General features: G+C 51.1%; 5 protein-coding genes across 10 annotated transcripts; 3 read left to right on the forward strand and 2 right to left on the reverse strand.

The window, feature by feature from the left end:
* Positions 1-40: 40 nt before the first annotated feature.
* Positions 41-2,016, reverse strand: U2af1l4 (U2 small nuclear RNA auxiliary factor 1 like 4). The gene is made up of 8 exons (XM_036185536.1): positions 1,911-2,016; positions 1,686-1,773; positions 1,309-1,375; positions 1,173-1,222; positions 1,004-1,102; positions 715-848; positions 521-616; positions 41-288 (listed from the first exon to the last, which is right to left on the reverse strand). The coding sequence occupies exons 1-8, from the start codon at positions 1,952-1,954 to the stop codon at positions 204-206; spliced, it is 663 nt and encodes a 220-aa protein (XP_036041429.1). The 5' UTR covers positions 1,955-2,016; the 3' UTR covers positions 41-203.
* Positions 2,017-2,067: 51 nt separating this feature from the next.
* Positions 2,068-3,306, forward strand: Psenen (presenilin enhancer, gamma-secretase subunit). 2 transcript variants are annotated; one of them, XM_036187001.1, is made up of 4 exons: positions 2,068-2,264; positions 2,406-2,496; positions 2,833-2,937; positions 3,030-3,306. In XM_036187001.1, exons 2-4 carry the CDS (start codon positions 2,436-2,438, stop codon positions 3,167-3,169), a joined length of 306 nt encoding a protein of 101 aa, XP_036042894.1. In that variant the 5' UTR covers positions 2,068-2,264; positions 2,406-2,435; the 3' UTR covers positions 3,170-3,306. The 2 variants fall into 2 exon arrangements, with proteins under 2 accessions (XP_036042894.1, XP_036042979.1); XM_036187086.1 differs by having other exon boundaries at positions 2,068-2,257.
* Positions 3,307-4,885: 1,579 nt separating this feature from the next.
* Positions 4,886-9,891, forward strand: Lin37 (lin-37 DREAM MuvB core complex component). Its single transcript, XM_036184699.1, has 9 exons — positions 4,886-5,638; positions 7,547-7,622; positions 7,812-7,862; positions 8,185-8,214; positions 8,295-8,380; positions 8,466-8,632; positions 9,349-9,489; positions 9,577-9,650; positions 9,721-9,891. Exons 1-9 carry the CDS (start codon positions 5,605-5,607, stop codon positions 9,800-9,802), a joined length of 741 nt encoding a protein of 246 aa, XP_036040592.1. The 5' UTR covers positions 4,886-5,604; the 3' UTR covers positions 9,803-9,891.
* Positions 9,885-12,826, reverse strand: Hspb6 (heat shock protein family B (small) member 6). The gene is made up of 3 exons (XM_036185899.1): positions 11,814-12,826; positions 10,939-11,061; positions 9,885-10,863 (listed from the first exon to the last, which is right to left on the reverse strand). The coding sequence occupies exons 1-3, from the start codon at positions 12,009-12,011 to the stop codon at positions 10,699-10,701; spliced, it is 486 nt and encodes a 161-aa protein (XP_036041792.1). The 5' UTR covers positions 12,012-12,826; the 3' UTR covers positions 9,885-10,698.
* Positions 12,827-12,998: 172 nt separating this feature from the next.
* Positions 12,999-23,265, forward strand: Proser3 (proline and serine rich 3). Of its 5 annotated transcripts, none has more exons than XM_036172059.1 (11): positions 12,999-13,139; positions 15,690-15,783; positions 16,102-16,266; positions 17,949-18,076; positions 18,150-18,253; positions 19,635-19,717; positions 19,794-19,948; positions 21,395-21,573; positions 21,677-22,667; positions 22,756-22,837; positions 22,978-23,265. In XM_036172059.1, the coding sequence occupies exons 1-11, from the start codon at positions 13,118-13,120 to the stop codon at positions 23,117-23,119; spliced, it is 2,145 nt and encodes a 714-aa protein (XP_036027952.1). In that variant the 5' UTR covers positions 12,999-13,117; the 3' UTR covers positions 23,120-23,265. The 5 variants fall into 5 exon arrangements, with proteins under 5 accessions (XP_036027952.1, XP_036028708.1, XP_036027193.1 ...); XM_036172815.1 differs by having other exon boundaries at positions 12,999-13,113; XM_036171300.1 differs by lacking the exon at positions 12,999-13,139 and adding an exon at positions 13,155-13,263.
* The last annotated feature ends 2,114 nt before the right edge of the window (positions 23,266-25,379 follow it).

A 25,379-nucleotide genomic window follows, 5' to 3' on the forward strand; every position in this document is an offset into this window, starting at 1 on the left:
TTTCTTAGATGTGGGGGTAGAAGGAAACCACAGACTTCTGTTAGACAAACTTCCTAAGCTTTATTAGAGAAGGGATGGGAGGAGGGAGTTACTCTGTTGAACAGATTGACAGATTGTATCATGAAGCTCTGAAGCCTGGGGATGATGGAGCTGGGAAGTGAAGAAGGGATCCTGCACAGGAAGAGGTGAAGAGCACCACAGTCTCAGAAGCGACCATGCCGGTGGTCTGGGGAACGACGTCGGTTTCTTTCTCGGGGACGGTGGCCTGTATGGGATCTAGGAGGTGACCTGGGAAGTGGGAAGAGGAGTGGACAGAGATGAGTAGCAATAGTTAAGAGTGGTGTAAAGAGTTTTCCAGGCATGTCTCTCAGGGATAGGATGGTTGTTAATGTCATTTCAGGACTGGTACTCAGGCTAGTCTTGGGTTTGGGGTTCACACAGTTTTAGGCACTGAGACTAAGCTAAGGTACTACTCTTCAGGCACGGCTCAGGAGAATTTGGCAAGCTGGACCTGAGGTACCTATGCCTGGGTCCTCGCCCATACAGCTGCCGGCGCAGGTTCCGGGATATGGGTCGTAGGTGCATAAAGTTGCAGAAGCCACCTCGGGTACATTCCCTAAGGACAGACAGAAGAGGCCATCATCACTGGCAAACCTCGTACCAAACACTCGAGCATCTGCAACTCTGATACCAGCCCACTCTTCACTACCATACCCCATTTCATACTGCCGGCAGCAGGACTCTCGGAAGTCAGTGACAGGAGACAGCTCAGCGTGCACAGCCTGCCCATTGAACCAGCGGTTATTGAGTTCAGCCACAGCCCGCTCTGCATCCTCCTCCCGGCGGAACTGAGGGGAAAGTGGGTGACCATGGACTGTGGAACTCAAGATCTTCAGGGGACTAGTCAGCTTAGTGACAGTCCTCGGGTTGGGAGGTTTCGGTGGTGGCCATCAGGCACTGAAATATTTCCACTTCTGGGCTCTAAGCTGGGGGCAACAGGTACCTTAACATAGACATTGCCCACGAGGTGGTCTCCAAGGTTGTCACACACATTCATTTCTTCAATCTCTCCGTACTTCTCCTGCAGTTCTGTGAATACCTCCTGCAGAAGATGGGAGAGACTCAGCCAAGACCTGGCACACAAGACACCCAGATATCCTGGCAACTCTCACCTCAAAGAAGTTATCATAGTGTTCTTGCACCTCCACATCGCTCACATGACCTGGAGGCAGGACAGAGGGTGAACTGAGGGCGTAGACTGCTAGGGGCTGTCTGCCCAGCCCCTGAACTGTCTGCTTGCTTACTCACAGTGTGATCCATCTGCGGTTTGGGCTGTGTTCTGTGGATTCCGGTACAGGTTGAGCAGCACTATGGTCTGAACAAAATTTAAAAGAGGCCTGAGCTTAGTAGGCAGGGCTGCATGCAGAGTGGGTGTGAGACTGGGTTGTGAGATGTGAACTACTGGAGTTTTGTCAGAGATGCTTGCTCCTAAGAAACTACCTGGACGGCCGGGGGCGTGGTCTGTGCACAGGGAGGCGTGGCCCAGTCCCTGGAAGAAGGGTCTACTCAGAGGGCCAGGTCAGAAAGCAAGGGGGATAGGATTGGCTTTAGGAATCCGGAAGAGGCGGGACCCCGGGATGATGGGCAGCAGATGAAGCGCGGGGAGGCAAGGATCTGGGTCTCACCTGGCTGAAAGTCGGTTTGTTGTGAAGTCGGGAGCACCGGTCCCCGTGCCGGCAGGCCCCAATCTTAAAGTAAAAAGAGCAGTTAACCCTGGAAGAGGTGCAAAGACAGAGGTAAACCGGGGGCCGGGCAGGCCGGGCATCCCACGAACACTGCCCTGTCCGCCCAGCCCATGGGGACCCAGGTGCCCCGGCTCCCTGAGAGGCCACTCCCTTCACCCTTCTCACTTGTCCTTCTCAGTCCCGAATATCGAAGCTAAATATTCAGCCATTTTTACCCGAACACTCCAACGCTCCTGCTCCTTACGTCACTTCCGCCGCTCAGGAGCGTTGGGAAGTGTAGTTTGTCCCTGCCCGTGGCGTGACTGCGCACGCGTATTGGAGGCCAGCTTGCCTTCCGCGACTGATCGTGCGCAAGTTTCCTAGCAGCGCATGCGTACAACGTAGCCTCCAAGGGAAATTTAAAAAACAAAAAAACAAGACTACCAACTCCACAGAAACCTTCGGCGTCTCCCGCAAACGACCGTAGTTAAAAAACAGCAAAGGAATCCCGGGCCGGAGGGCACACTCCACCGGTGAGCTGTGAGTAGAGAGGGAACTCCTGCGCCCGTCGGAGGCCGCGGAGGCACCCCGCAGCAGACCCTCCTTTATCTAGCTTGATTCGTCGTAATAGGGCGTGGTTGTTCGCGAGCTTGCGCCTGTCTTTTGGGTCTTGGTCTGCAGACCCTGAGGACCACCGGCTCCAGCGCAGCTATGAACTTGGAGCGGGTGTCCAATGAGGAGAAGTTGAACCTGTGCCGGAAGTACTATCTGGGTAAGGCCGGTCTGGACTAGAGCACCCCGAGGCTAGAGGACTTAGGGACCTGGGTTCGTAGCTCTAAGGGGGAACGCAGACTGTGGTGCGCGAGAAGAGAGACCTCGGAAGAAGCAAGCTGAGGCCTCAGTTTCTGAGTCCCCAGAGAGAACGAGTGGACGCCTGGGTCCGGAGAAGGAATTCCTGGACACCCCGGAACCCCTAACAGCGGAAGGTCTCCAGTTGAACGTGGGAGCGGATCTTCCAAATGGGCCTTCTAAGGCGGGGGTTAGGGAGGGTTTGTATTGCTGTTTGACCAAGTGTGGGTTTTTTGTTTTTTGTTTTTTTTTTCTCTAGGTGGGTTTGCATTCCTGCCTTTTCTTTGGTTGGTCAATATTTTCTGGTTCTTCAGAGAGGCCTTCCTTGCCCCAGCCTACACAGAGCAGAGCCAAATCAAAGGCTGTGAGTTCTAGGACACCAGGGAGGTCTGTGGCAGAGATGAAAGGGCCGGCCTGGGGGAGGCCCATCCTTCTCACTCTTGTTCTTCATTATAGATGTTTGGCGCTCAGCTGTGGGCTTCCTCTTCTGGGTAATTATTCTCACCACCTGGATCACCGTCTTCCAGATCTACCGGCCCCGCTGGGGTGCCCTTGGGGACTACCTCTCCTTCACTATTCCCCTGGGCACCCCCTAACAACTTCACAAGCTGGTTGGTGATCTGGTCTTTCTCCCAGGATGGGCTTCTCTGCTTTAAGTTTTTTTCTGAAACCCTGAAGACTGTCTGTCCCCCATTTCCCAACTGCCCCAATAAATGGCCCTAACTTTAAATACTGACTTCCTGGGATCTTTTGGAGGTAGAAGCATAAAATGATTGCCAGCATTGAAAAGCCCTGACTGAATGTGTTATGTGTGAGGCTCAATGCTTCTTCACACATTGTGTAAATGTTTATTTCATTGACTACCACTCAGACCCTTCTGAAATAAGAGGGCTCCTGTTTAGGAGCCCTTCTTACCGAGGAAGGAGGAAAGAATGATGCTCCTACTTCTAGGGTCTGCTATCCTGTGCTGGCAGTTGTGAATTTAAAAATAACGGCTGTCTCAGCCGGGTGGCAGTGGCGCATGCCTGTAATCCCAGCACTCGGGAGGCAGAGGCATGCGGATGGATCTCTGTGAGTTCAAGGCCAGCCTGGTCTCCAAAGCAAGATCTAGCCAGGACTGATACACAGAGAAACGCTGGGGTTGGGGTGGGGGACAGAAACAACACCCCTCCCCAACTTTCTTAACTGGGAGTGTAGTTCACTGGTGTAGTGTACTGGTAGTGCACTTATTTAGCATGACAAAGAAGCTAGGTTCAATTCCCAGCATGACAAACCAAACAAGGTACTTAGTGTTGTGATTCAGTATTGCCTGCCAAGGAAGAATTCGTCTGAGCCTGGACTCTGCAGGTGTCTACAGCAAGAGAAATATCTAAGAGCTTTCTTAGAAAAGCTTCCTTGACTCTCCTATTTTTATTTGTTTATTCATTCATTCATTCATTTATTTATTTATTTATGGAGCTGCTAGTCAAGCACTCTACCACTGAGCTAAATCCCCAACCCTGACTCTATTTTTATTCTTTATTTCTTTTTAAGTGTGCATGAGTGTGTGTGTGTGTGTGTGTGTGCGCGCGCGTGTGTGTGCGCACGCGCGCACTTTAATGCAGGTGCCTGTGGAGGCCAGAAGGCATCTTATCCTTTGGAAGTGCTGTTGCAGATGGTTGTGAGTCACCATGTGGGAATCAAACCTGGGTCCCCTTGACCACTGAGCTTCACCAGTGAGCCATCTCTCTGGCCCCTTGATCTTCCTGTTTAAAATTTCATGATTTTGGTGGCTCATATCTGTAATCCCAGCTCTTAGAAGCAGAGGCATGTGGATTGCTGTGAATTCCAGGCCAGCCAGGTCTGCATACTGATAATCTGTCCCAAAACAATAAAACACAATTCCAGCAGAGGGTCTGGTGAGATGACTCTGTGTGGGCACACTTGCTGCCAATCCTGGCCTGAGTTTGATCCCCAAATCTCGTAAATGGTCCTCTGACCTCTACAGGTGTGCCATGGCACATACGCGCGCCCCTTCCCACTCCCACCCCTCCCAAGTAAATAAGTAAACAACAAGCAAACAAAAAAACCACCCAGCAGAGTGTGGTATTGTTCAAAGCCAGCTTGGATTACCTATATAGTTTCAGGCTAGACTGAGCCAGAGTGAGGCAATCAATCAATAAATAATGATATAATAAAATCTCAGTCCTTCATATTCCCTTCATAATACCTTCATATTCCCTGTGACTATTTTAGGGCATATTTTTGTTCTTATACATTTCACTTAGAATTTTCGGCCTCTTTATTGACCATCTTCTAGTCTCCACAAGAAAAGCCCATCAGGGCAAGGCTAAAGCATTGCCTGTTTCATTCACTGCAGTGTCCACACTTGTCTGGATGAATACCCAGCACTCGTAATATTCAGATGAAAGAGATTTTGCTCAAAAAAGACAGCAGCAGGTAATTGATACCTAGCGAGCTCTCCAGAAAGGAGCCAGTCCAACACCAGATTGGTCTTCCTGTTAGGGATCTCGGTGACAACCGGCTACGGTAGTTAGTTCAAATTATAAATGGGTATATTGACGATACTAAAATATAACACTACAAGTCCCGAGAAGCCTTTTTGTTTCCCACAGTGCTCCGCGCGGTACAGGCGGTGTTATTGCTTTGCTGCGCCTTGGAAGTTTGAATTATACGACCCCCGCCCTCCCCAGTTGCCTGGGTTGTCGTTGGTTTGTTTCCGGAAACAGGGCCTCCGGAAGGTGGAACTTAAGGCTGGGGAGCCAATGGTGCAGGTTGTCAATTGGCCAGCGAATGGAATTGACGTTTTCATTAACTAATGGGAAATAGCGGCTGCCGAAGGGGCCCGCCTACAGAAGGGAAAAAAGGGAAGTGGCGGCCAAGGCAATCGCGACTGGAAGGTGCTCAGGCCCCAGGACCAGTGGTACCCAGGTTTACCTTTGACCTTTTCCTGCCCACTTCCCGCCTTGGCTTGTGAATCTTGCCTCCTCTAAGTTTTTCTGATCCAGCGAATTAGACCTGGACCCAAACCATGTTCCCGGTAAAGGTAAAAGTGGAGAAATCAGGTGAGGACTGGGGATCCAGGACACCTGAAAGACATGGGTTATCGCGAAAAAGTGAACTGTGTGACATCTCTCTGCAGCACATCTGACAGACGCACGGAGCATGGCCACCTTCAAGCCATCCTGGGCTGTTCTAAGTAGCTTTGAGATTGAATGGTGGTGGTTCCGGCCCCTTATGCTAGTAAAAGCCCCGGCCGGGGTCCTGAACCCCTAACTTTAAGAAGGGTCCTTTCTTGTTCTACTTCAGTTTTCCTATTTCTGGCAGTGGTCATGAATCAGCAAATGTGGTGTGACCCTGAAATATAGGGAATCAATTCTCAATTCTCAATTGCTGTATTCAGTAACCTTAGGGTGTGGGTAGTGTGACGGATGAGAAACTAACAGGACCCCTGGAATGGCATGGTAAAGGGCAGTGAGGAGGGAGTGCAGAAAGGAAAGGTAGTCCGTAGTAAATAATGATGTGGGGTGTTAAATGGGATAAGTGTTACTAAAACAAGATAGGGATATAGGTGCAATTCTGTGGCAGATTGTTTGCTCAGCATGCACTAGGCTCCAGGTTCCATCCACAGACCTGAAAAATAAGTAAACCCAGACCCTGGTGGGGAAGCCCTGTAGTAACAGCTAACCAAACTAGACAATAATGATCCCAGGATTTCATGGTCTTCCTGGGCATCATGAGACCCACACGATGGGAAAATACGTAAGGTGGGAGCCACCAAGGGAGCAGCAGGGAGGTGAGGGTGGCTGGGGCAGTGAAGAGAGAGAGGCAAAGAGGTGGTGGGGAGGAGGACAGATCTGTGGGTCCAGGAAGGGATTTCTGACTTTTCCTCTGAGGGAAATGGGTGGTCCAGGGAGGTTTTTGAACCAAGGAGTGAGTTGGTAAAGGTGTACCACAAAATGCAAAAAAAAAAAAAATTCCAATAACAACAAAACTTGAGTGGAATAATGGAGGGGGGGGGCTGTTTGTGTTGGCAAATGCCTTTAATCCCAGTATGTGGAAGGCAGAAGCAGACAGATCTCTGAATTCAGGGCCAGTTTGGGTCTAGTTAGCAGATTTCAAGCCATCCCAGGGCTACCTAGTGAGAGATGCTATATCTAAAAAAGTGGAGGGGCCTCACAGACAGAACAAGGGGAAGCTTGGAGGGCAGGGCGAGGACAGACCCTGTTTTCCGGGGTCAGTATTGTGGAATCTGAAGAGTTCTATGCTGGGGTTGCTTGTCTGTTTTTATTATTTTTCTTTGTTTTGCATATTGTTTGAGTCAGGGTCTCATGTAGCTGAGGCTGTCCTGAACTCTTTATCTTCCTGCCTTAGCATCTAGAGTGCTGGGATAGCAGACACATGCCACTATGTCTATCCAGGCTTGGCTTCCTTTTAGGAAGGTTCTTTTGTCTACATCGTGGAAAGTGGCTCGGAAGAGGAGAGGGGCTGAGGCTGGGAGCTGAGTGGGAGGAGAGGGCAATGTGGGGAGGGGGAAGACATGGGCAGACACTCAGGAAGACAGGTGGGCTGAGACCAGGATGGGGAAGGAGTATCCATGTTGAGTCCAGGAGCCTATGGATTGGTGGGTCACTCTTCATGGTGTGAATTCAGGAAGCAGGGTAGATTTAGAGAGAGACCTAGTAGAGGACCCAGGGGAAGGGCCCTAAGGACTGTCCACGGAAGGTATCCAGATCATAGACTCTTAGTTTGGTGGTGTGTTGGGAGAGAATCTAACAGTATGGAGCAGTGGGAGCAGCCTCACTCTTGACCCCTGCCTAAGGCTCAGTTGCCCAGTTCTGTCTTCATCCTGTCTCTCCACGGAGTGGCACTAAAGCTGCTTTCAGGGGACCTAGACCAGACCATAGGATTGCCACAGAGGATGTGGGATGTGCACATAGGCCTGACTCCTGCTCTGTACCTTGGGCCCTCAGAGATGGAGATGGCAAAAGCCCGGAACCAGCTGGATGCCGTTCTTCAGTGTCTCCTGGAGAAGAGTCACATGGACAGGTAGGGTCTGGTCCAGCCTGTGAGATCACAAGGGTGAGAACTGTGTTTGGACTTTCTGATTGTGATGGGGATCTGGATGGGAGCCTAGAGGCTGGCCCAGGGAGAAGTTGTTCCTGGGGGGGGGCTGCTCAATGTCGTCACACTCTGGGCCCTTGGCACCCCAAGCCAGCAGTGCTGTTTTGCTCCCAGGGAACGTCTGGATGAAGATGCTGGGAAGACGCCCTCGGACCCACACAACAAGTAAGGGGTTTTGATGGGATTTAGACTTGAGAGTTTGGGTTGGGTAACTTTTCCCTCCTCTGAGTCCTAACCATCTTATATGGACAGGGATACCGGTGGCGTAAGTGGTTAACACCTTGTTTGTGGGATACAGGCCCGAGGGGCTCCAGTAAACCCCAGGATGTCCATTTTTGTTTGTTTCCGGTGCTAGGCTTGAAGCCCAGGGCTTTTTCCTATCTATGCAAATGCTCTATTACTGAACTACATCGCTCTGCCTTGGTGGGGGTGTTGAGCAGGTGTTTTTTAAAGGCTCAGCTTGCTGATACCCTGTCTCTCCCTGCAGGGATTGCTCCATCACTGCCACTGGCAAAAGGTAAGGTAGCTGTGGCCCCCAGCCTTCTCTAAGGTCCCCAGTCCCCTGCTCTAGGCCTGACACTCACCTTCACCACACAGGCCATCTGCCCGCTTCCCCCACCAGCGGAGGAAGAAGAGGAGGGAGATGGACGATGGGCTGGCTGAGGGGGGTCCTCAGAGATCCAGTGAGTAGGCAGGGGCCTGAGAGGGTGGGCATGGAGCCAGGGACTAAATAAGGGTGCTCATTTATGTCCCACCTCACCACCCCAGACACATATGTGATCAAGCTGTTTGACCGGAGTGTGGATTTGGCCCAGTTCAGTGAGAACACACCATTGTACCCCATCTGCCGTGCCTGGATGCGCAACAGTCCCTCAGTGCGAGAGCGTGAGCGGTCACCCAGCTCACCACTGCCCCCTCTGCCTGAGGATGAGGAGGTGGGATGAGTGTTGGGTCCTGACCCAGAGGCCAGAGAGAGCAGTGGGTGGATAGGCTCAAGAACTCCCCATCTATTAGTGGTAGATAGGTATAATCTCGGCCCCTAAATGTACAGAGTCAGGTAGGACACAGCTCTGTACCATTAGGTGAGGAACATGGACAGAGGTCCTTAGGCCAGATAGATATGGCTTCCTAGGGAACAGGGATTCCAAGAAGTAAAAGGCTACACAGGGATCTTTAGTGCAAACAAATGTGGCTACCAGATGGGGCCTTGGTGAGCAAATGTGGACCCTGTGAGCCGGGTGGAGGGTAATGGGGGTTTGGGTGTCATCTGGCCTAAGAGCGTAGACAGGGATACCTGGGACAGACATATGACTTGACCCTGTCAAGATAAGAGTAGATATGGTACCCCTGGACAACTCCTTAAGGCAGGCATCTTGACCCCCACTTTGGGCTGATAGGTATAGATGGAATTCCCTGGGCTTGGTTAGGGTAGACCAGGGTTCTCAGGCTGACAAGAAGACCTGGTCCCTAGAACAGGAAGACCATCCTCTAGCTGGTAAAAGTATGTGTTCCTCTGCTGTGACTCTTCCAAGTACAGGTCTCTGGGCAGACCCCTCATGTCTGTGTCACTGGGAAAGGTAGGAGGGATGACACGTACTTTCAACCCTCTGCTCTGACTCTTAGGCCTCATAATGGGGCTTCGTCTCCCTAGGGTTCAGAGGTCATCAACAGCAAAAGTCGTGATGTGTACAAGCTGCCTCCACCCACAGCCCCTGGACCACTTGGAGATGCCTGCAGATCCCGAATTCCATCCCCACTTCAGCCCGAGACCCAGGGGACCCCTGACAATGAAGTAGGTATCCAAGGCTGGCCTGGAGCTTCAGGGCCTATGTTGAGGGTTAGGGCCTGGCCACCTAGCTGGGTCTCTCTGTCCATGCAGCCCTCCGAGCCTGAACCTTCTCCTTCCACACTCATCTATCGTAACATGCAACGCTGGAAACGCATCCGCCAGAGGTGAGCAGGCCCTGTCCCTTGCTCCCTGCTTCCATGTCCTCTGCAGCTAAATCCTCCTTTACCTCCCTAGATGGAAGGAGGCATCTCATCGGAACCAGCTTCGTTACTCAGAAAGTATGAAGATCCTGCGGGAGATGTATGATCGACAGTGATGTTCCCAGTTTCCCCACCCCAATAAACCTGCCCCCAACCCACACGGGCCAGCCCATCCTTCCTGGCCCAGACATGAGGCAATTGACAATCTCTAGCACATTTATTGGCGACTGAATGTAGGAAGGGAATGAGGTGACGGGATGAAGGAAGGTGTGACTGGTCTTACAGGGTGAGTGGAGGTGGTGGCCTAGGACATTGGGCTGCAGATGGGGAGTCAGGACAAAGGAACTCAGAGGTTCTGGTTCATCGGCCTTTCACATCTGGGGAAGTTGAGGTTTATGTACAATTTGAGTTTAGGGGTCCAAGGATTGGGAGGTCAGAACAGTAGGATTCAGGAACTTAGGCTCCTGGAGTTTCAAGTTTAAAATGGCCTGGGGCAGAGGAGGGTTAGGTTGTAGGACAGGTGGACCAGGCTTGAATGTTCTGATGAGGAGGCCCACGCAGTCAGTCAGACTGGCTAGCCCATGGGTCATTGTGGGGAATGAGGTGACAGGCCTGGAATAGGGGACGTGCTGTCTTTATTGTACTCTGGGTCATGGTGTGGGCGTTCTACAACTTCAAAGTGCAGTAGGAGGCCTGAGTGGTGATGTAAGCCCCAAGTGGGGTCAGTTAGGTGGGAGTCTAGGCCGAGGGTGAGATAGTGTTTGTGTTGTCTCTAGAGAGGTACTATGGATGGGGCCTGAAAGCTGATGGGCAGGAGGTTAGGGAGGTGTCTAGGTTACCAAGGCCCAGGTAGGGTTTGGGGTGGTAAGGTCCTAGGGGAGGACACTAGGTTTGGATGGGAGGGACTGTCTTGACAGCCATTAGGACATCTGGCTGGGCAGCGGAGTCAGATCGGCTTTTAAAAGGGAGCCTACAGAGGCTTCCCAGGTCTGGTCCTGTCATGCCCAGACCCCTACTTGGCAGCAGGTGACGGGAGTGGGGCCTGGGCCGCTGCTGGTGTGGCCTGGATGGACAGGACACCCTCAGGGGACAGTGCCGAGGTCACGGCAGCAGGGTCCACGCCCGGAGGCAGGCGGTAGCGGCGGTGGAACTCTCGAGCAATGAATCCATGTTCATCCTGGGGAGGAAAAGGGGGCTTGAGTGTCCTACCCTCCTGCCCAACCCTGCTGCCCCATCTGGCCTGCTGGCCTACCGGGCGCTCCTCATGCCGTGCGTGGACCTCCACATGGTCGCCGACCACCTTGACAGAGATTTCCTCTGGTGAGAAATGCTTCACATCCAGCAGCACAGAAAAATACCCAGGGTCCGTGGGCACCTGCACACATCGGGCGTGGGTGTGGGACTTTCATCAGGTGGGGGTTCGGCTTCTGGGACTCAGCACCCCCTACCCCATGTAGGTTCCATGATGCTACAGAGGACTCGGATAGACAGCCCCTTCTTGAGTCACCAGAACCTCAACCTCACGTAAATAACTGGCCTCCTTCCTCCCCTTGTAGACACTCAGTCTGCCTCTTCTGGGCTCCACATTCATAAGGTGACCAAGTTAGGTACCTGACCTGTATCCCCACAGACGCCATGTCTCCGCTACGAGACCTCTTATTCCCCACCACACTAGCAAACAAGATGTCACTTTCCCATCTCCAGAGTTCTCAGGGCATGGGACCTCCTGTACCCTCTGCATTTATGGATATCCTTCCCCTGCTTTAAAGTGCTCAAGACCGCCTTCATCAAATCACCGGACCCTTCTGGGGAAACAGCATCACCATACACAACCTTCAGGGCATTCCAACCCTACAGGACTCATTGTCCTTTCCCCCAGATTCCCGGGTCACCTGCCTCTTTCAGCCATCAAGACTCCTGAGATAGTGATCTAGTCCTGGCACCTTCACCCCTCAGGGTAACAGTAACCCGGCCTCCGAGCACCACATTCGGAGGACTCCCAATGGCCCACTAAAGGGTGGCATTCTCCCCTAAACTCAAAATCAACAGACATTCCCGCACCCCGACCCCAGGGCGAACCAGACCGCTAGTCTTGTTAGTAGTTGTCTCTCTCCCCAGGCCTGGCACCTGTGCTGTGGGCAGTGCCACACTGGGGGCGCGCAGATAGTAGGGGGCGATGGCGGCAGGGCACAGTGAAGCCAGCTCGGCCTCAAGCAGGCCCTCGCCGAAACGCTGGTCAAAGAGGCGTCCCGGAGCGGAAAAACCCGGTAAGGGAGCTGAAGCGCGGCGCAGCCAAGAGGGCTGCACAGGCACGGGGATCTCCATTCTGCTCTCCGCGGCCGGCCACCGGGCTCCGCGGGGCTCCAGCACACGCACTCGGATTTATACTGTGCCCAGGGCGGCCCCCGCGGCGGGCCTCCCGGGACACTGGGATTGAGGCCAGACTCGGCCTTTAGCATGCCTTATTTAGAAACTTCAATAATGACTTGGCTAGTTATTAAACGCCTGCTGGATGCCTGGAAAAGGACACCAGGGAACTGTCATTCAGACTTCTCCATTTCTAGAAGGGCAGCTAAGACTTAGGAGGCAGACCCTTAGAGGTGTGGCGAACCACTATGGCAGTTGGGAACCCGGGCCCCAAGAAGTCCACCCAAGAGTTCTCAGTCCGTAACCATCTGCCCGGCTGGCAGGTCTGAGGATGACGCACCAGGCTTATTAACAGATTCCTGGAGAATGCTGCAGCCACGCCAGGCTGTCAGGAGGACACAGAACAGACCCTACCCCAGGGTAGGTCGGCCTAATTCTGTGCCTCTGACTCAGCCTCGGGTGCTCAGTGGCCAGGGGCGTGAGCAGGAACACGCCGGGCTGGCCCCCAGGGGCTGCGCGCCGGGGCCAGAAATAGCTCGTTTTGATCCCACTGCTTGGGCCAGGAGCCCGGGCCTGGCACCGAGTGAGACCAGCTGCTCAGCAGCAAGAGGACAGTGGTTAAGGTGACCATCAGGACAGGTTTGCCGGCCCAACAGGTAGAAGGATGGCAGAGACGCCCCGGTTAGCCCTGCGACAGTAGGTCGGCTGGAGCCAGGCTTCCCTGCAGCAGTTCTGGCGGTTAGAAAAAGGGGCCTGTAAAAGCCAACACGCTTAGCTCTCTTTCAAGCTGCAGCCCAGCCTCTGATCCTTTCTATTGGTTCACAGTCTTGCCAATTACTGCTGCACGCTCCCCCGTCTCCAATCAAACACGCGCTCTCAGCAGCTTTGCAGCCAGTCACGAGAGAACGCCCCTTTTCCCGTTACTTTTATTTTCTAGTTTATCATTGGTCGCCTTGGAGGTCCCCCCCCCCAAAAGAGGGCGGAGCTGACAGCGTTACTTAGCGAGGAGGTTAGGCGTCGGGCTGTCCGGCGCAGGAGTCCAGCTGGCACTAACGGTGAGGTAAATGCAGGACGGACGGACTGCAGGTGAAGTTGGTCTCTCTCTCTCTCACAGATCACAGAAAGCCCGGGGAAGGCAGCATGGGTTTGCTAGAGCCCGGGGTCTCCCGCCCAACCGTACTGGGACTACAACTCCCAAGATGCCACGCAGGTTTGGGCGCGCTAGCCGTAAACTTCCCCATCCCTGGGATCTCATGTCTTTTGTTCTCTCTGGGTGGCCCTAAGGGAGTCCAAAAGAAACTTGAGAATTGAGTCTGTTGGTTTCTAAATTTCCCCAGACATCCTTGTGTGTTGTCTTTGAACTTTCTCCCTTAGAAGGGACCTGGTGAATCATGGGGACTGTAGTCCATGTACCCATTCCCTCATTGGGTGTCGTGCCTCCACATACCCCTCCCCTTAACAGGTTTAACCGGAAACGTATTGTGTACGGTTTAGTCCGGTTCTTTGTTGTTGTTTTATTTTTCTCTATTTCTCTTTTGTTGTTTTCGTTCTTCTTTTTCCATTTGTGTCTTTTTAAATTACTTTTTTTTATTTGTTTGTTTTTCGAGACAAGGATTCTCTGTGTAGCCCTGGCTGCCTTGGAACTCACTCTGTAGACCAGGCTGGCCTTGAACCCAGAGATCCTCCTGTCTCTGCCTCCTGAGTGCTGGGGTTAAAGGTGTGAGCCACCACGCCTTGCTAATGAATTACTTGTTTTTTAGTCGTGGTCTTATTTGGAGCTCCATGAAATGGGCCTAATGGAAAAGAGATGGAAATTAATTACCTTGATTTGACCATAACACATTGTATATATGCATTGAAATATCATACTGTACTTCATAAACGTGTACAATTAACATGTGTCAGTTAAAAAACACAAAACAATACAACACAACAGACTATATTTTACCTGGATGGGGATGGAGAAAGGCCTCAGAGTTTGGGAGCAGAGGCTGGTCTTCGAGAGGTCCCAGGTTTAATTCTCAGCACCCACATGGCTGCTCTCACCCCTCTGTAATGTGCTGATTCCAGGGGATTTGACACTCTCTTCTGGCCTTCGAGGGCACTGACACACGTAGTGCACACATACATGTAGGCATAACGCACAAAAATAAATAAATCTTTTTTAAAATTTCCTGGATGGTGTGGAGAAGATGCAGTGTCTAGTCTGTTTGCTGACACTCTGATTCTGTTAGCCTGCAGTGGGAACCATAAAGCTATAACATGTTATTCTTTTTGTTTGTTAGGGTTTTGTTTTGTTTTGTTTTGTTGTTTTGTTTTGTTTTGTTTTTTTGTGGAGCTGAGGATCGAACCCAGGGCCTTGGCTTGCTAGGCAAGCACTCTACCACTAAATCCCCAACCCCCATTTTCGTTTTTTTTGGCACAGGGTTTCTCTGTGTAGCTTTGGAGCCTTTCCTGGAACTCACTCTGTAGACCAGGCTAGCCTCAAACTCACAAAGATCCTCCTGCCTCTGCCTCCCAAATGCTGGGATTAAAGGCGTGCGTGCGTGCGTGCGTGCGTGCGTGCATGCGTGCGTGCCCAGTGTAACATGTTATTCTTTTTTTGAGACAAGATCTCTCTATGTAGCCTTGTGTGGGAGTGCATCTGTTTCTGTGCGTGAGTGTGGGTACACCATGTGGAAATCAGACAACCTCGGGTATCCTCATCTCTCACCTTGCCTGTCATCCTCCTGTTCCCCTCATCACCCCCAACCCCATCCCCTCCACTCCCCTGCTGAGGACCAAACTCAGGGCATTGTGATTGCTAGGCAGGTGCCAACTCCGTCTTTCACCTGTTGAGATAGGGTCTCTTTGATGTTCACCTCTGAGGACTACAGGCTAGCTGGCCCGCAAGCTTTTGGGGACTCTGCGGTGTCCACCTCCCACCTCAGTGTAGGAGTACTCTGTAGATTGAAGACTTGTGCTAGTACATCTGGCTTTACATGGGTTCTGTGATTTTTTTTTTTTTTTCTCTTGAGACAGGGTTTCTCTATGTAGCTTTGTGCCTTTCCTGGAACTCCCTCTGTAGACCAGGCTGGCCTCGAACTCACAGAGATCCGCCTGCCTCTGCCTCCTGAGTGCGGGGACTAAAGGCGTGCGCCCCACCGCCTGGAGGTTCTGTGGATTTGAACTCAGGTCCACATGTTCTTTACTCACTGAGCAGCTCCCCTGCCTCTGGACTGGAACTTTGGATCCCCCTGCCACTTGATTGCTGGGTTACAGACGGACATCATATATCTGGCATGAGTCTGTGATTGTGAAAGTCCTCTCGTAAAGCATCTGTAATTCTAGCACTCAAGAGGTTGAGGCAGGAGGATCATTTCCAGTGCAAAGCTAACCATGGCTACAGAGTGAGACCCTGCCTCAAAAATAAATAAATAATAAAAGCTCCCCCTAGGCCTGATCCAGAGTTGAGAATCACCAATTACCAGTTTCTAGGTTCTCCTCAGTCTCTTTCAAGAGGTCATGGGAATCATGCCTCTACTCGCATTGCCTTGACTACAAAGTGATGATTCATGGGAACTGTAGTCCATCTCTCTCAGCAATCCATGGGAATTGTCAGCTTCTGTCCTCTAACATGCTCTGCTTCTTTCGTAGCCTGTCAGTTTCACTGTCCAAGACACCTTTTGGAAATGTTCCCCAGGGTAGACAATCCTATTGGCCATCAAGAAGCCAAAACTGGAGTCCCAAGGTGAGGACACGCTTTAGGTAAAGTTCTGTGCCTTCCGATTATAGCAGGAAGTGACCACTAGAAGGAAGAAAGTCATGTGATGAGAATGGGGATGAGAGAGTAAGAGAAATTCCCTACCCCACTGCTGGTGGCCATCCCATTTCCAGCTCTCTACCGCCTGCATCCCCGACCATAGACCCCTTCCCTTCCACTGGTAACAGTGTGGGATGGCTTCTCTTTTGGACTGCCTGTATGGATGTTCATTGCCCACAGGGGTCACCTCTCATCTGACTTTTTCTTCTTGTGTTTTCTCCCAATTTAAATCTCGGGTCCACTCAGGTCTCAAAGGCCACAAGCTCCCAAGGCCACAGCAGCTGCTTCCCCTGAGCTGTCTGAGGCATCCTGGCCATCCAGTTCCGGGACCCCTTCCCCACTCAGCACTGAGGAACCAAGTACCTCTCCACCACTCACTGTGATTGACAGCGGGGACTCAGTGGTAGCCAAGTAAGTACCAGAATCCCTGAGAGGAAAGGGAGATAAGGTGTTAAAGGGAGGAAGAAGGCATCCCATAATAACTATTAGAGGCAGAGCTGTTTCTGCAGTACTCTTTAGGACCAGGCACTTCATGTGTAGTACTGAGGGGTCTGGAGCTACACTGCCTGTGTTTAAATCCTGCCTCTGTTAACTTCTTGTCTGTATTGCTTTGGTATTAACTTCTTGAGTTGGGAATATTAATCATGCACTGAGCCTGTCTTGAATCTGCAGTCCCTCTGTGTAATGATCTATAAGAGCACCCATCATAGAGTGAGTACTTGGATCTGAAAGATGAAGGAGGTTTAGATTCCATCAAAATGGTCATAGATTAATTATGGCTTAACCATGGTAACATTTATTTTTCCTTCATTTAGTGGTCCAGACAGAAGCAACCAGGGCTGACATTGCAGCCCTATTTAAGGTGTTAGGAACGTGGGTTCTGTCTGTCTTACTGTTGTCCTCTCCTTCATAGCCCAGAAATGGTTCTCCTGGCATTACTTTTCCAGAATCATACTCCCTTATCCTGGCTGGCGATGTTAGAGTGCCTGTCTAGCATGCACAGTGCCCTTGGTTTGATCCCTAAAAGCCACATTAAATCAGGCAGAGTGATGTGTGCCTATAGTCTCAGCATTTCGAAGGTAGAGGCAGAAGGATCAGAAGTTCAAGGTCACTCTCAGCTACCTATATAGTGAGTTCAAAACCAGCCTAAATGATAACTCGTGTAAAAGCAAAGAAAGAAACACACAGAAAACAAGGGGCCAACAGGATGGTTCAGTGGGTAAAAGCATTTGCTACAAAAGCCTGCAACTGGCTATACAGAGTTGTCTTCTGTGATGTGTGTGCTACCCCTATACACATCAAGTGTGAAAAAGCACACATCAGCTGGACAGTGGTGGCGCACACCTTTAATCCCAACACTCGAGAGGCAAAGGCAGGTGGATCTCTGCATTTTTGGCCAGCCTGGTCTACAGAGCAAGTTCCAGGACAGCCAGGACAGGTTTTTTGAGAAACCCTGTCTCAAAAAACAAAAACAAACAAACAAACAAACAAACAAACAAAAAAACCCAGAAAATTAAAATTGGGCTGGTTATCTGACTCAGTGGATAAAGGTGCTTGCCACCAAGCCTGACAGCCTGAGGTTGATCCCTGGGACCCACTTCCACATGTACACTGTAGCATGCCTGCTCAAGTGTGCACCCATGCCTGTCTGTGTGTGTGTGTGTACAGAAATAAAATGTAAAAAAACTTAAACTTACATTACTATATGAGAAAGAGAAGTGGATATTTAAGGACAAGTACTTGCTTTTGGTAGATTTGAAGAAAGCAATTATTTATTTAGTTTTGGTTTTTCGAGACAGGGTTTCTCTGTGTAGTCCTGGCTATCCTGAACTCACTCTGTAGACCAGGCTGGCCTCGAACTCAGAGATCTGACTGCCTCTCCCTACCCCACTCTCATCCCCTAGTGTTGGGATTAAAGGCCAGTGCCACCACTGCTGGCAAAGGAGTTATTTTTCATCTGGGCCACTGAGCACAACTTTCCACGGTGCTTGATAAACAGAAGAAAGAGCAATGTGGCTACTGCTGTTGTGAAAATTACTATTATTACTATGTGGCTCCCTTACTCCCTCTGCTTCTCATCCCGATGCTCACAGGTACATAAACAGGTTCCGCCAAGCTCAGCCCACAAGCCGAGAGGAACGCCAGCCTGCAGGCCCGACCCCAGATGACTTTTGGTGGCTAAAGCCCAAGTCATCAGACTTGAGCAGTTACCTTGCAGCAGGTACTAAAACCTTTCCTGCTCAGTACCCAGCAGCACTCTGCCTGATCCCTGTGATTCAGCTGAGCTTTCCCAGCAGGAGCCAGTGGACCTGAAGGAAGATCCGCTATGACAGGTCCATCTCCCGAAGGGATGTGCAGTGCATCTCTGGCTTCAGCTCCTCTTCAGAAAGTAAAGCAGGTGACCCTGTTACCGTCTCTCCCCCTCTCTGGTGTGCCTGGGACAGAATTAGAGACAATGACCAACCTAAGGAATCATAAAGAAAAAAGGGTGTGTGGGCCTGGAGATGTGGCTCATTTGGGAAAGTGCTTGCCTAGCAGGTAGAAAGTCCAGCACCACATAGAAGCAGGCCTGATGGCACACAGCTGGGCTCCCAGCACCTAGGAGATGAAGGCAGGAGGGTCAAAAGTTCAAGGTCACCCTTAGCTGTATGAGGAGTTTGAGGTTGCCCTGGGCTATATGATATCCTATCTCAAAAAAATAATAAAATAAAGTTTAACAAAAGGATTTGCTAGTTAAATGCAATTTTGAACTCTAAAAGTAGATGTGCATGCATATTCATTATGTTCATGTTGCTGTGACAAAAACACTTGACAGAGGCCAAGGATAGGTGCTGGCTCAGTTTCAGGAGTTCAGTCTAGCATGGCAGGAGTGTGTGGTGGAGGTGTGTGGTGGGAGTTGATCCTCTGGAAAAGCAATCAGTTATCTTAATGACTGAGCTATCTCTCCAGCCCCACATCTCTGTCTTTTATTCACTCAACTTTGAGTTCATCACTGAACTGTTTGATAGGATGTTTTGATTAGGCAGGTCTGACCAGGGAAATAGGTTCAATCTTTCCTTTTTACATTTTTTTTTTTTTTAGTTTATTTATTTTGTTTTTTTGTGACAGGGTTCTCTGTGTAGTTTTGGTTCCTGTCCTGGAACTCACTCTGTAGACCAGGCTGGTCTCAAACTCACAGAGATCCGCCTGCCTCTGCCTCCTGAGTGCTGGAATTAAAGGTGTGTGCCACCAACGCCTGGCCTGTTCCCTTTTTAAATTTTAAATGTAGTGTGTTTCTGTATGTCTGTGTATGAGTCTCTCTCTCTCTCTCTCTCTCTCTCTCTCTCTCTCTCTCTGTCTCTCTCTCTGTCTCTCTCTGTCTCTCTGTCTCTCTGTCTCTCTCTCTCTCTCTGTGTGTGTGTGTGTGTGTGTGTGTGTGTAGGACTACTCTCAGGAGTTGATTCTCTTCTTCCATTTCTGTGAAGGTTCTAGGGATCAAACTCAGGTCCACGACCTGTACAGAAAGCACTTTCTCCACTAAGCCATCAATACTGGCATGGCTGAGGTAGTAGGATCAAGAGTTCAAGGCCTGCCTGGGTTACAAAGTAAGATCATGTCTCAGAAACCCCAAAAGCAAAAGAAGGAAGTGATCCTCTCTTCCTGACATAGAGAAGCAAATTGTAAGCATCCATGCCACGAGAAAGTAGCAGGTGGAACATAGGTCCCTGGGGCTTCTGTAGAGAGCTGCTTTCCCAGCAGCCTTTGGCATCGGGACCAGCTTGGCCCCTCTCACTGTGCAGAACCTGAAGACATGGAACTCATCTTTGCTGGACTTGGAGACACTGAGCCTACAAAGCAGAGCGGCCAGGCTGCTGAAACGCAGGTGATGCTTCTCCCCTAGTCTCCCTCACCACTTGTGCCTGGACCACTGCTCTCCTCACTGGGCCTTCTCCCCGCAGCAAGGCCTCCCTGTCCTCCTCCTCCTCCTCCCTCAGTCCTGGTGATGCCAGCAGTTCCTCCTTCCCTGTCAGCTCCGATGGCCTCTCTCCCTCTTCTGTGACCTTCAATCCGGATTCCAACAAGAGTTCGAGTCCCAAAGAATCTGTGTCGGGAGGTGAGGATTGATGGTAGCCAGGTTCGACTCCCATCGTGTCCACTTACTGGCTGTGTGGCTTTGGCCTCCCTGGCCTTGTTTAACTGGGATCCAGGAATAATAGTCGGACCCCACCCCCCTCACGAGTATTATGAGGATGACATGAGTCCTTGAATGCATGGGAGCCCTTCACACAGGCCTGTCAGCAGTAGCTGTCAGGGTGTGGCAGGCCCGTCATACTCCCTGCTGTTATGACAGTAAGCTCCAGGATCAGAAGGCGTAGCACAGACTGGAGGAAATATTCCTACTTGATTGGTTTTAGTTTCATTTCTGTGAGCCAGAGTCTTGCTCTGCTGCCTCAGCTGCCTTGGAGCTCCTTGTTTCATACTGGCCTTGAATTCTGGGCACTCCTGCTTCCGTCTCCTGCAGCCTGGGGCTACGGAGTGCGGCACTCTGCCCATCATGCTGTTGTGTATTGTTAATGAACCAGCACTTGGGAGGCAGTGGCAGGTGGATCTCCATAAGTTCAAGGCCAGCCTGGGCTACAGAGTGAGATCCAGACAGCCAGAGCTGTTATACAGAGAAACCCTGTCTCAACTCCCCCCCCCCCCCAAAAAAAATCACAGTGAACCAAATGGGACTTTTTTATAGGCAAAAAAATAGTTGAATATTTGGCAATTCCACATGGCTTGGCTAAGTCTTAATGTGCTCAGGTCTGGTGTGTTGTTCCAAACCCACATCTAAACTGCATACATCAATGCAGCTTAGCTATAGCATGAGGACTGTTGAAGGTAAAAAACTTCAGAGATGAAGCTGGGGATGCTGGGGCATGTTGTTGCCCCAGCAGGAAGATCAGTAGTAGTTCAAGGTCGACCTCAGCTATATACTGAGTGAGGCAAGCATTGGCTATGTGAGACTGTCTCGAAGGCTGTAGGGAAACAGATTTTTTAGTCTTAGCACTGGGGAGGCAGACTGGGATGCAGTGAGACAAGGCCAAGAGCCAGAGATAGAGCAGTGTGGTAAGGGTGGGAGATGTTGGCGAGGGTCAGTCCCTCAGGCCATGGAGGCCTGGTGAGGCATCTGTCTGTCAGGAGACCTCTGAGCATGGAGAGTACATTGACTTCCGGGATGATAATGGGGTCCTACAGTTGCCCCGAGCCCTTGGAGCAGCCAGGAGGGAAGTGACCAAGTTCAAAGGACTCACAGAAGAAATAAAAACAAATAAGGAAAAATACAGATAGAATCACAAACTGAGTTTGGAGACTTACTTGCCTATAAACCCAGGCTGAGGCAGGAGGATTGCCAATTTGAAGCCAGGCCAGGCCACAAAGCAAAACTGTAAGAGAAGAATCCCAATCATCTTACTCTGCCCTGCCCTGCTGCTTACTTCACAGAGGAGTTGGGTGGTGTCTGGCCTTCAGATGTCACCCTCTGCTCCCTCAGCCCTTCCTCTCCACTTCCCCACAGCAGCCCCAGTGCCATCCCAGGCCTGCATCCCTGCTCCCCGCCCAGCCTCCTCCCAGGCAACCCTTCAGCCCGAGAACGACATTTTATACCAGTGGCGGCAGCGGCGGAAGCTTGAACAGGCTCGAGGAGCTGAGGGTGATGGGACCTGGGTGTTGCCTACCCCAGCCCGCGCCCCTCAGGTGAGTTGGAGGAGAGAGCCTAACAGTGATAAGGGATACCTGAAGGTGACAGAGGACTTTCCACCCCTTCCTTCCTGTCTCAGATACCTCTTTCTGTCTACAGACTCCTCCTGTCCCTGCAGTGAACCTTGGCTCCCTGGGGACCCAGCCTAACTGTGCTCCACCATGGGGCAGTGTGGCCCAGCCCCCTCCTCCACAGGCCTTCTATGTGGAGAGGCCTCCTCTTCCAGTGCCCTCTCCACACGTCTGGGCCCCCAGCCCTCAGGGTTTCCTCTGGGCCCCCCAAGCCAATCCCTGGGTATCCCTGGGAATGGTTCCTGCCACACTGCTTGCCTCCACTGTCGCTCCCGTGGCCTCCTTCCCAGCACCCCCTGCCACCACTCCAGCTGCCCCAGCTCCTACCCCTACTCCCCAGGTCTCCATCCCAGTGCCCCCAGCCTCCACTCCACCTCCCTGGGCCTCCACCCCTACTTCCCCAGCTTCCACCCTCCCACTAGCCGACACCCTTCAGGAGCCAACTACTCTTGAGATGGGTAGTTCTGCCCAGCCCAAGAAGCTGAGTTCCAGACCTCGGAGGGCCAGCTCTTCATCGCGCCGGGAGACAACTGGTCCAGACACCGCAGCTTTTGAGAGTCCCAGTTCGCAGCTCAGGGGCGCCCTGGGCCAGGTAGTGACAGCTCGGCTGTTCCCTGACAGCTTGGAAGACGAGGCCCCTCATCTTGAGAGCCCGCCTCCATGTGAGGCAGAATCCCGGAAAGTTAAGGGCACACCCACTCAAACCAAGGGTCCGCCCCCTCCATCCAAGTCTCTGCTTGAGTCCCAGACAGAGTCCCGCAAAGCCACGGCCACGTCCTCTACGGGCGGGTCGGTGCTTCGGAAAAGTAAAGTCACCCTCTCAGCTGAAGCTAGGGATCCACAGCCGGCTATAACCCCAAAGGCATCCACACTGTCAGAGGTCCAATCACCTGAATTCAAGAGGTCTGCTTCCAAGCTGGGAGCTGGTGATGCTTGGGCCACCGCCCAGCCTGCCTCAGGCCACACTCCCTCCGAGGACTTGTTATCCCAGGCCGCCCGACTTCTGCAGGCTGCCGAAGGTGAGGAGGATTCCTGCACCCTTGGGTATCTTGACGGTGGTCCCAGACCCTGTGTCCACCTCCTGGAGCTTAACCTTTTACTCTTCAGATTCCGATGGCAGCGAGTTTCAGGAAGACCCAGTGTTGCAGGTGCTAAGAGCCCAGAGGGAAGAGCTCCGGCAGCAGAAAAGGTGACCCTCTCCACCAGGGTCCTGTGACAGCCCTGTTGGATGCCTGCCTCTCCCAAGCCCCTTTCCAGAACCCCACCCACAGCCCCCGATCCTTACCTGGAGTACACGCCCAGCCTCTACCTTCCTGCCTCTTTTTCCAGGAAAGTGGATACCCAATTATCCCTCCTCTTGAACCACACTGAAGACCCAGGATCTTCCTCTCCTCCAGCCAGCTCACCTACCAGGTCCCCAAGAATGCGGTTGAGGAGGGAAGGAGCCTTCTTTGATGTCAGGAGACTTTGAATTGTGAAAATTCTGTTTTTCCTGGGCTGTGGAGATAAAGTACTTGCAAGTGTGAAGGCCCACATAAAGGTAGCTGAGCGGCCAGCTGGCCCATGGCGATGGGGTCTCAAACAAGGTGGAAGGCAAGAACCCGTATTCAAAGTCCTTTGACCTCCATACACGAGCTGTGGGGCACACACACACACACACACACACACACACACACACACAAATAAAATTATCTCCAATTAACATTTTTCCAGTTTACTGTTAATCTCTAAGAAATGGATTGTTGTAGAAAGGCTGATTGTGCTAATAAGGAAATGTAACCCCTTCTCTGCCTCCCCTGACCAACAAAACATTTTCTTTCTGGTTTTGTGTGTGTGTGTGTGTGTGTGTGTGTGTGTGTGTGTGTGTAAGCCCATGGTTCTAGGTAATATGAGGGGGGGGGCGACTCATGTAACTCAGAAGTAGATTTTTATGTGTCACGTGGAGAAAAAGTCACTGTCATCTGTGTTAAGAAACATCAATAGTGGGACTTGAGGGATGGCTCAGAGCTTAAGAGCACTGACTGCTCTTCTAGAGGTCCTGAGTTCAATTCCCAGCAACCACATGGTGGCTCCCAACCATCTGTAATGAGATCTGGTGCCCTCTTCTGGCCTGCAGGGACACATAGGCAGAACACAGTACAGAATAAATAAATCTTTTTTGAAAAGATTTTTAAAATAGAAGGGTCAGTGTTAGACAGCGGTACATGTCCTATTCATGCTACCATCCCTCCCTCTCCAGACACCATCTCCATCCACAGGTTCTCAAATTCCACCCCTAAAGTGTGTTCTCCTTCTTCATTTTCTGCAGCTGTGTTCTCCCTGCTCAGCACTAAAGCCCGACTCCCCCTTCCCACACACAGTCACCTGACGGGTCCCAACTTTGTGTTCCCTTTAGAATCTATCAGAATCCAACTCCTTTCCACTGCCGCCCTCCCCTTGGTCTAGGTTACCTCCTGCCTGTACCATTGAGAACCTGTCATCACTGTAAACACATCTGCCTGCTCTCTGATACATGTGCCATCCAGGGGACAGCCTTTCTCTTCTCCTTGGAACTGAGCCCTTCAACACATTGAACACAACCAAAGGGGTGCAGCTTCAGTTAGAAAAGTGGGTGCTGCCCACCTGTTTCCCTGTTTCTTCTATTTACTCTGACTTAGAGATGCATTAGAGTATGTGCAATAAAAATCTGATTGCTGGATGTGGTGTAATCCTAGGAGTCTGAGGCAGGAGGATCTTGTCTTTGAGGACACCCTCATAGTGAGACCTTGTGTTGAAAAAAAAAAATCACTTGTTATACTGGGCATGAAACACACAAGGGTGCACCCACTGAGCTCAGTTTGAGATTGGTGAATTTCATTGTATGTGGCTAAAAAAAAAGAAAGAAAGACAGACAGAAAGAAAGAAAGAAGGCTCAGTAGTTGAGAGCACTGACTGCTTTTCCAGAGGACCTGGGTTCAATCCCAGCACCTACATGGCAGCTCACAACTGTCTGTAACTCCAAGATCTGACACCTTCACACAGACATACATGCAGGCAAAACATCAAAGCAAAATAAAATAAAAATAAATTATTTTTAAAAAGAAGAGAGGCCAGGTGGTGGTGGCACATGCCTTTAATCCCAGCACTTGGGAGGCAGAGCCAGGCGGATCTCTGTGAGTTCGAGGCCAACCTGGGCTACAAAGTGAGTTCCAGGAAAGGCGCAAAGCTACACTGAGAAACCCTGTCTTGGGGGGAAAAAAAGAAGAAAAGTAAAACAGCCACACATTTGATTGAATCAAGGAAGTAGCTGTTTAGACATAAGGAACAATAAAAGATGTTTATAATAACATCCTGATCAAGTTGAAAGGGAGGACTAGAAGGCTGCCGGAAGAGGTTCGAGCTTCCATGTGGGTAAGGCTGTATTTTTTCTTGTTTTGATTAGTGGTGTATCCCCTAATTAAATGATCATAGTCTTAGAACGTATGGACCAGGGATGGGTGTGCTCCAGAGAGGTTCAGGTTCTCATCAGTGAAAGCATCCTTCCGGAAAGGGTGTGGCTGCACTGCTTTCTGAGCACGCTCTATCGAGTATTGAAAAAAAGAGGAATACGACTGGCTTTCTGAGAGGCATGAACGTTCTAGCCTTCCCTACGGAAGCTTTTCCCGGAAACACAGGAGTCAAAGACCAGAGGCTGGCCCGTCCTAAGCAATGGGGAAACAAGGGGACATGTCCAGTGGATGGGGTGGGAACAC

The sequence above is a fragment of the Onychomys torridus genome, chromosome 1, assembly GCF_903995425.1.
Source record: "Onychomys torridus chromosome 1, mOncTor1.1, whole genome shotgun sequence".
In the NCBI taxonomy this organism is placed as follows: domain Eukaryota; kingdom Metazoa; phylum Chordata; class Mammalia; order Rodentia; family Cricetidae; genus Onychomys; species Onychomys torridus.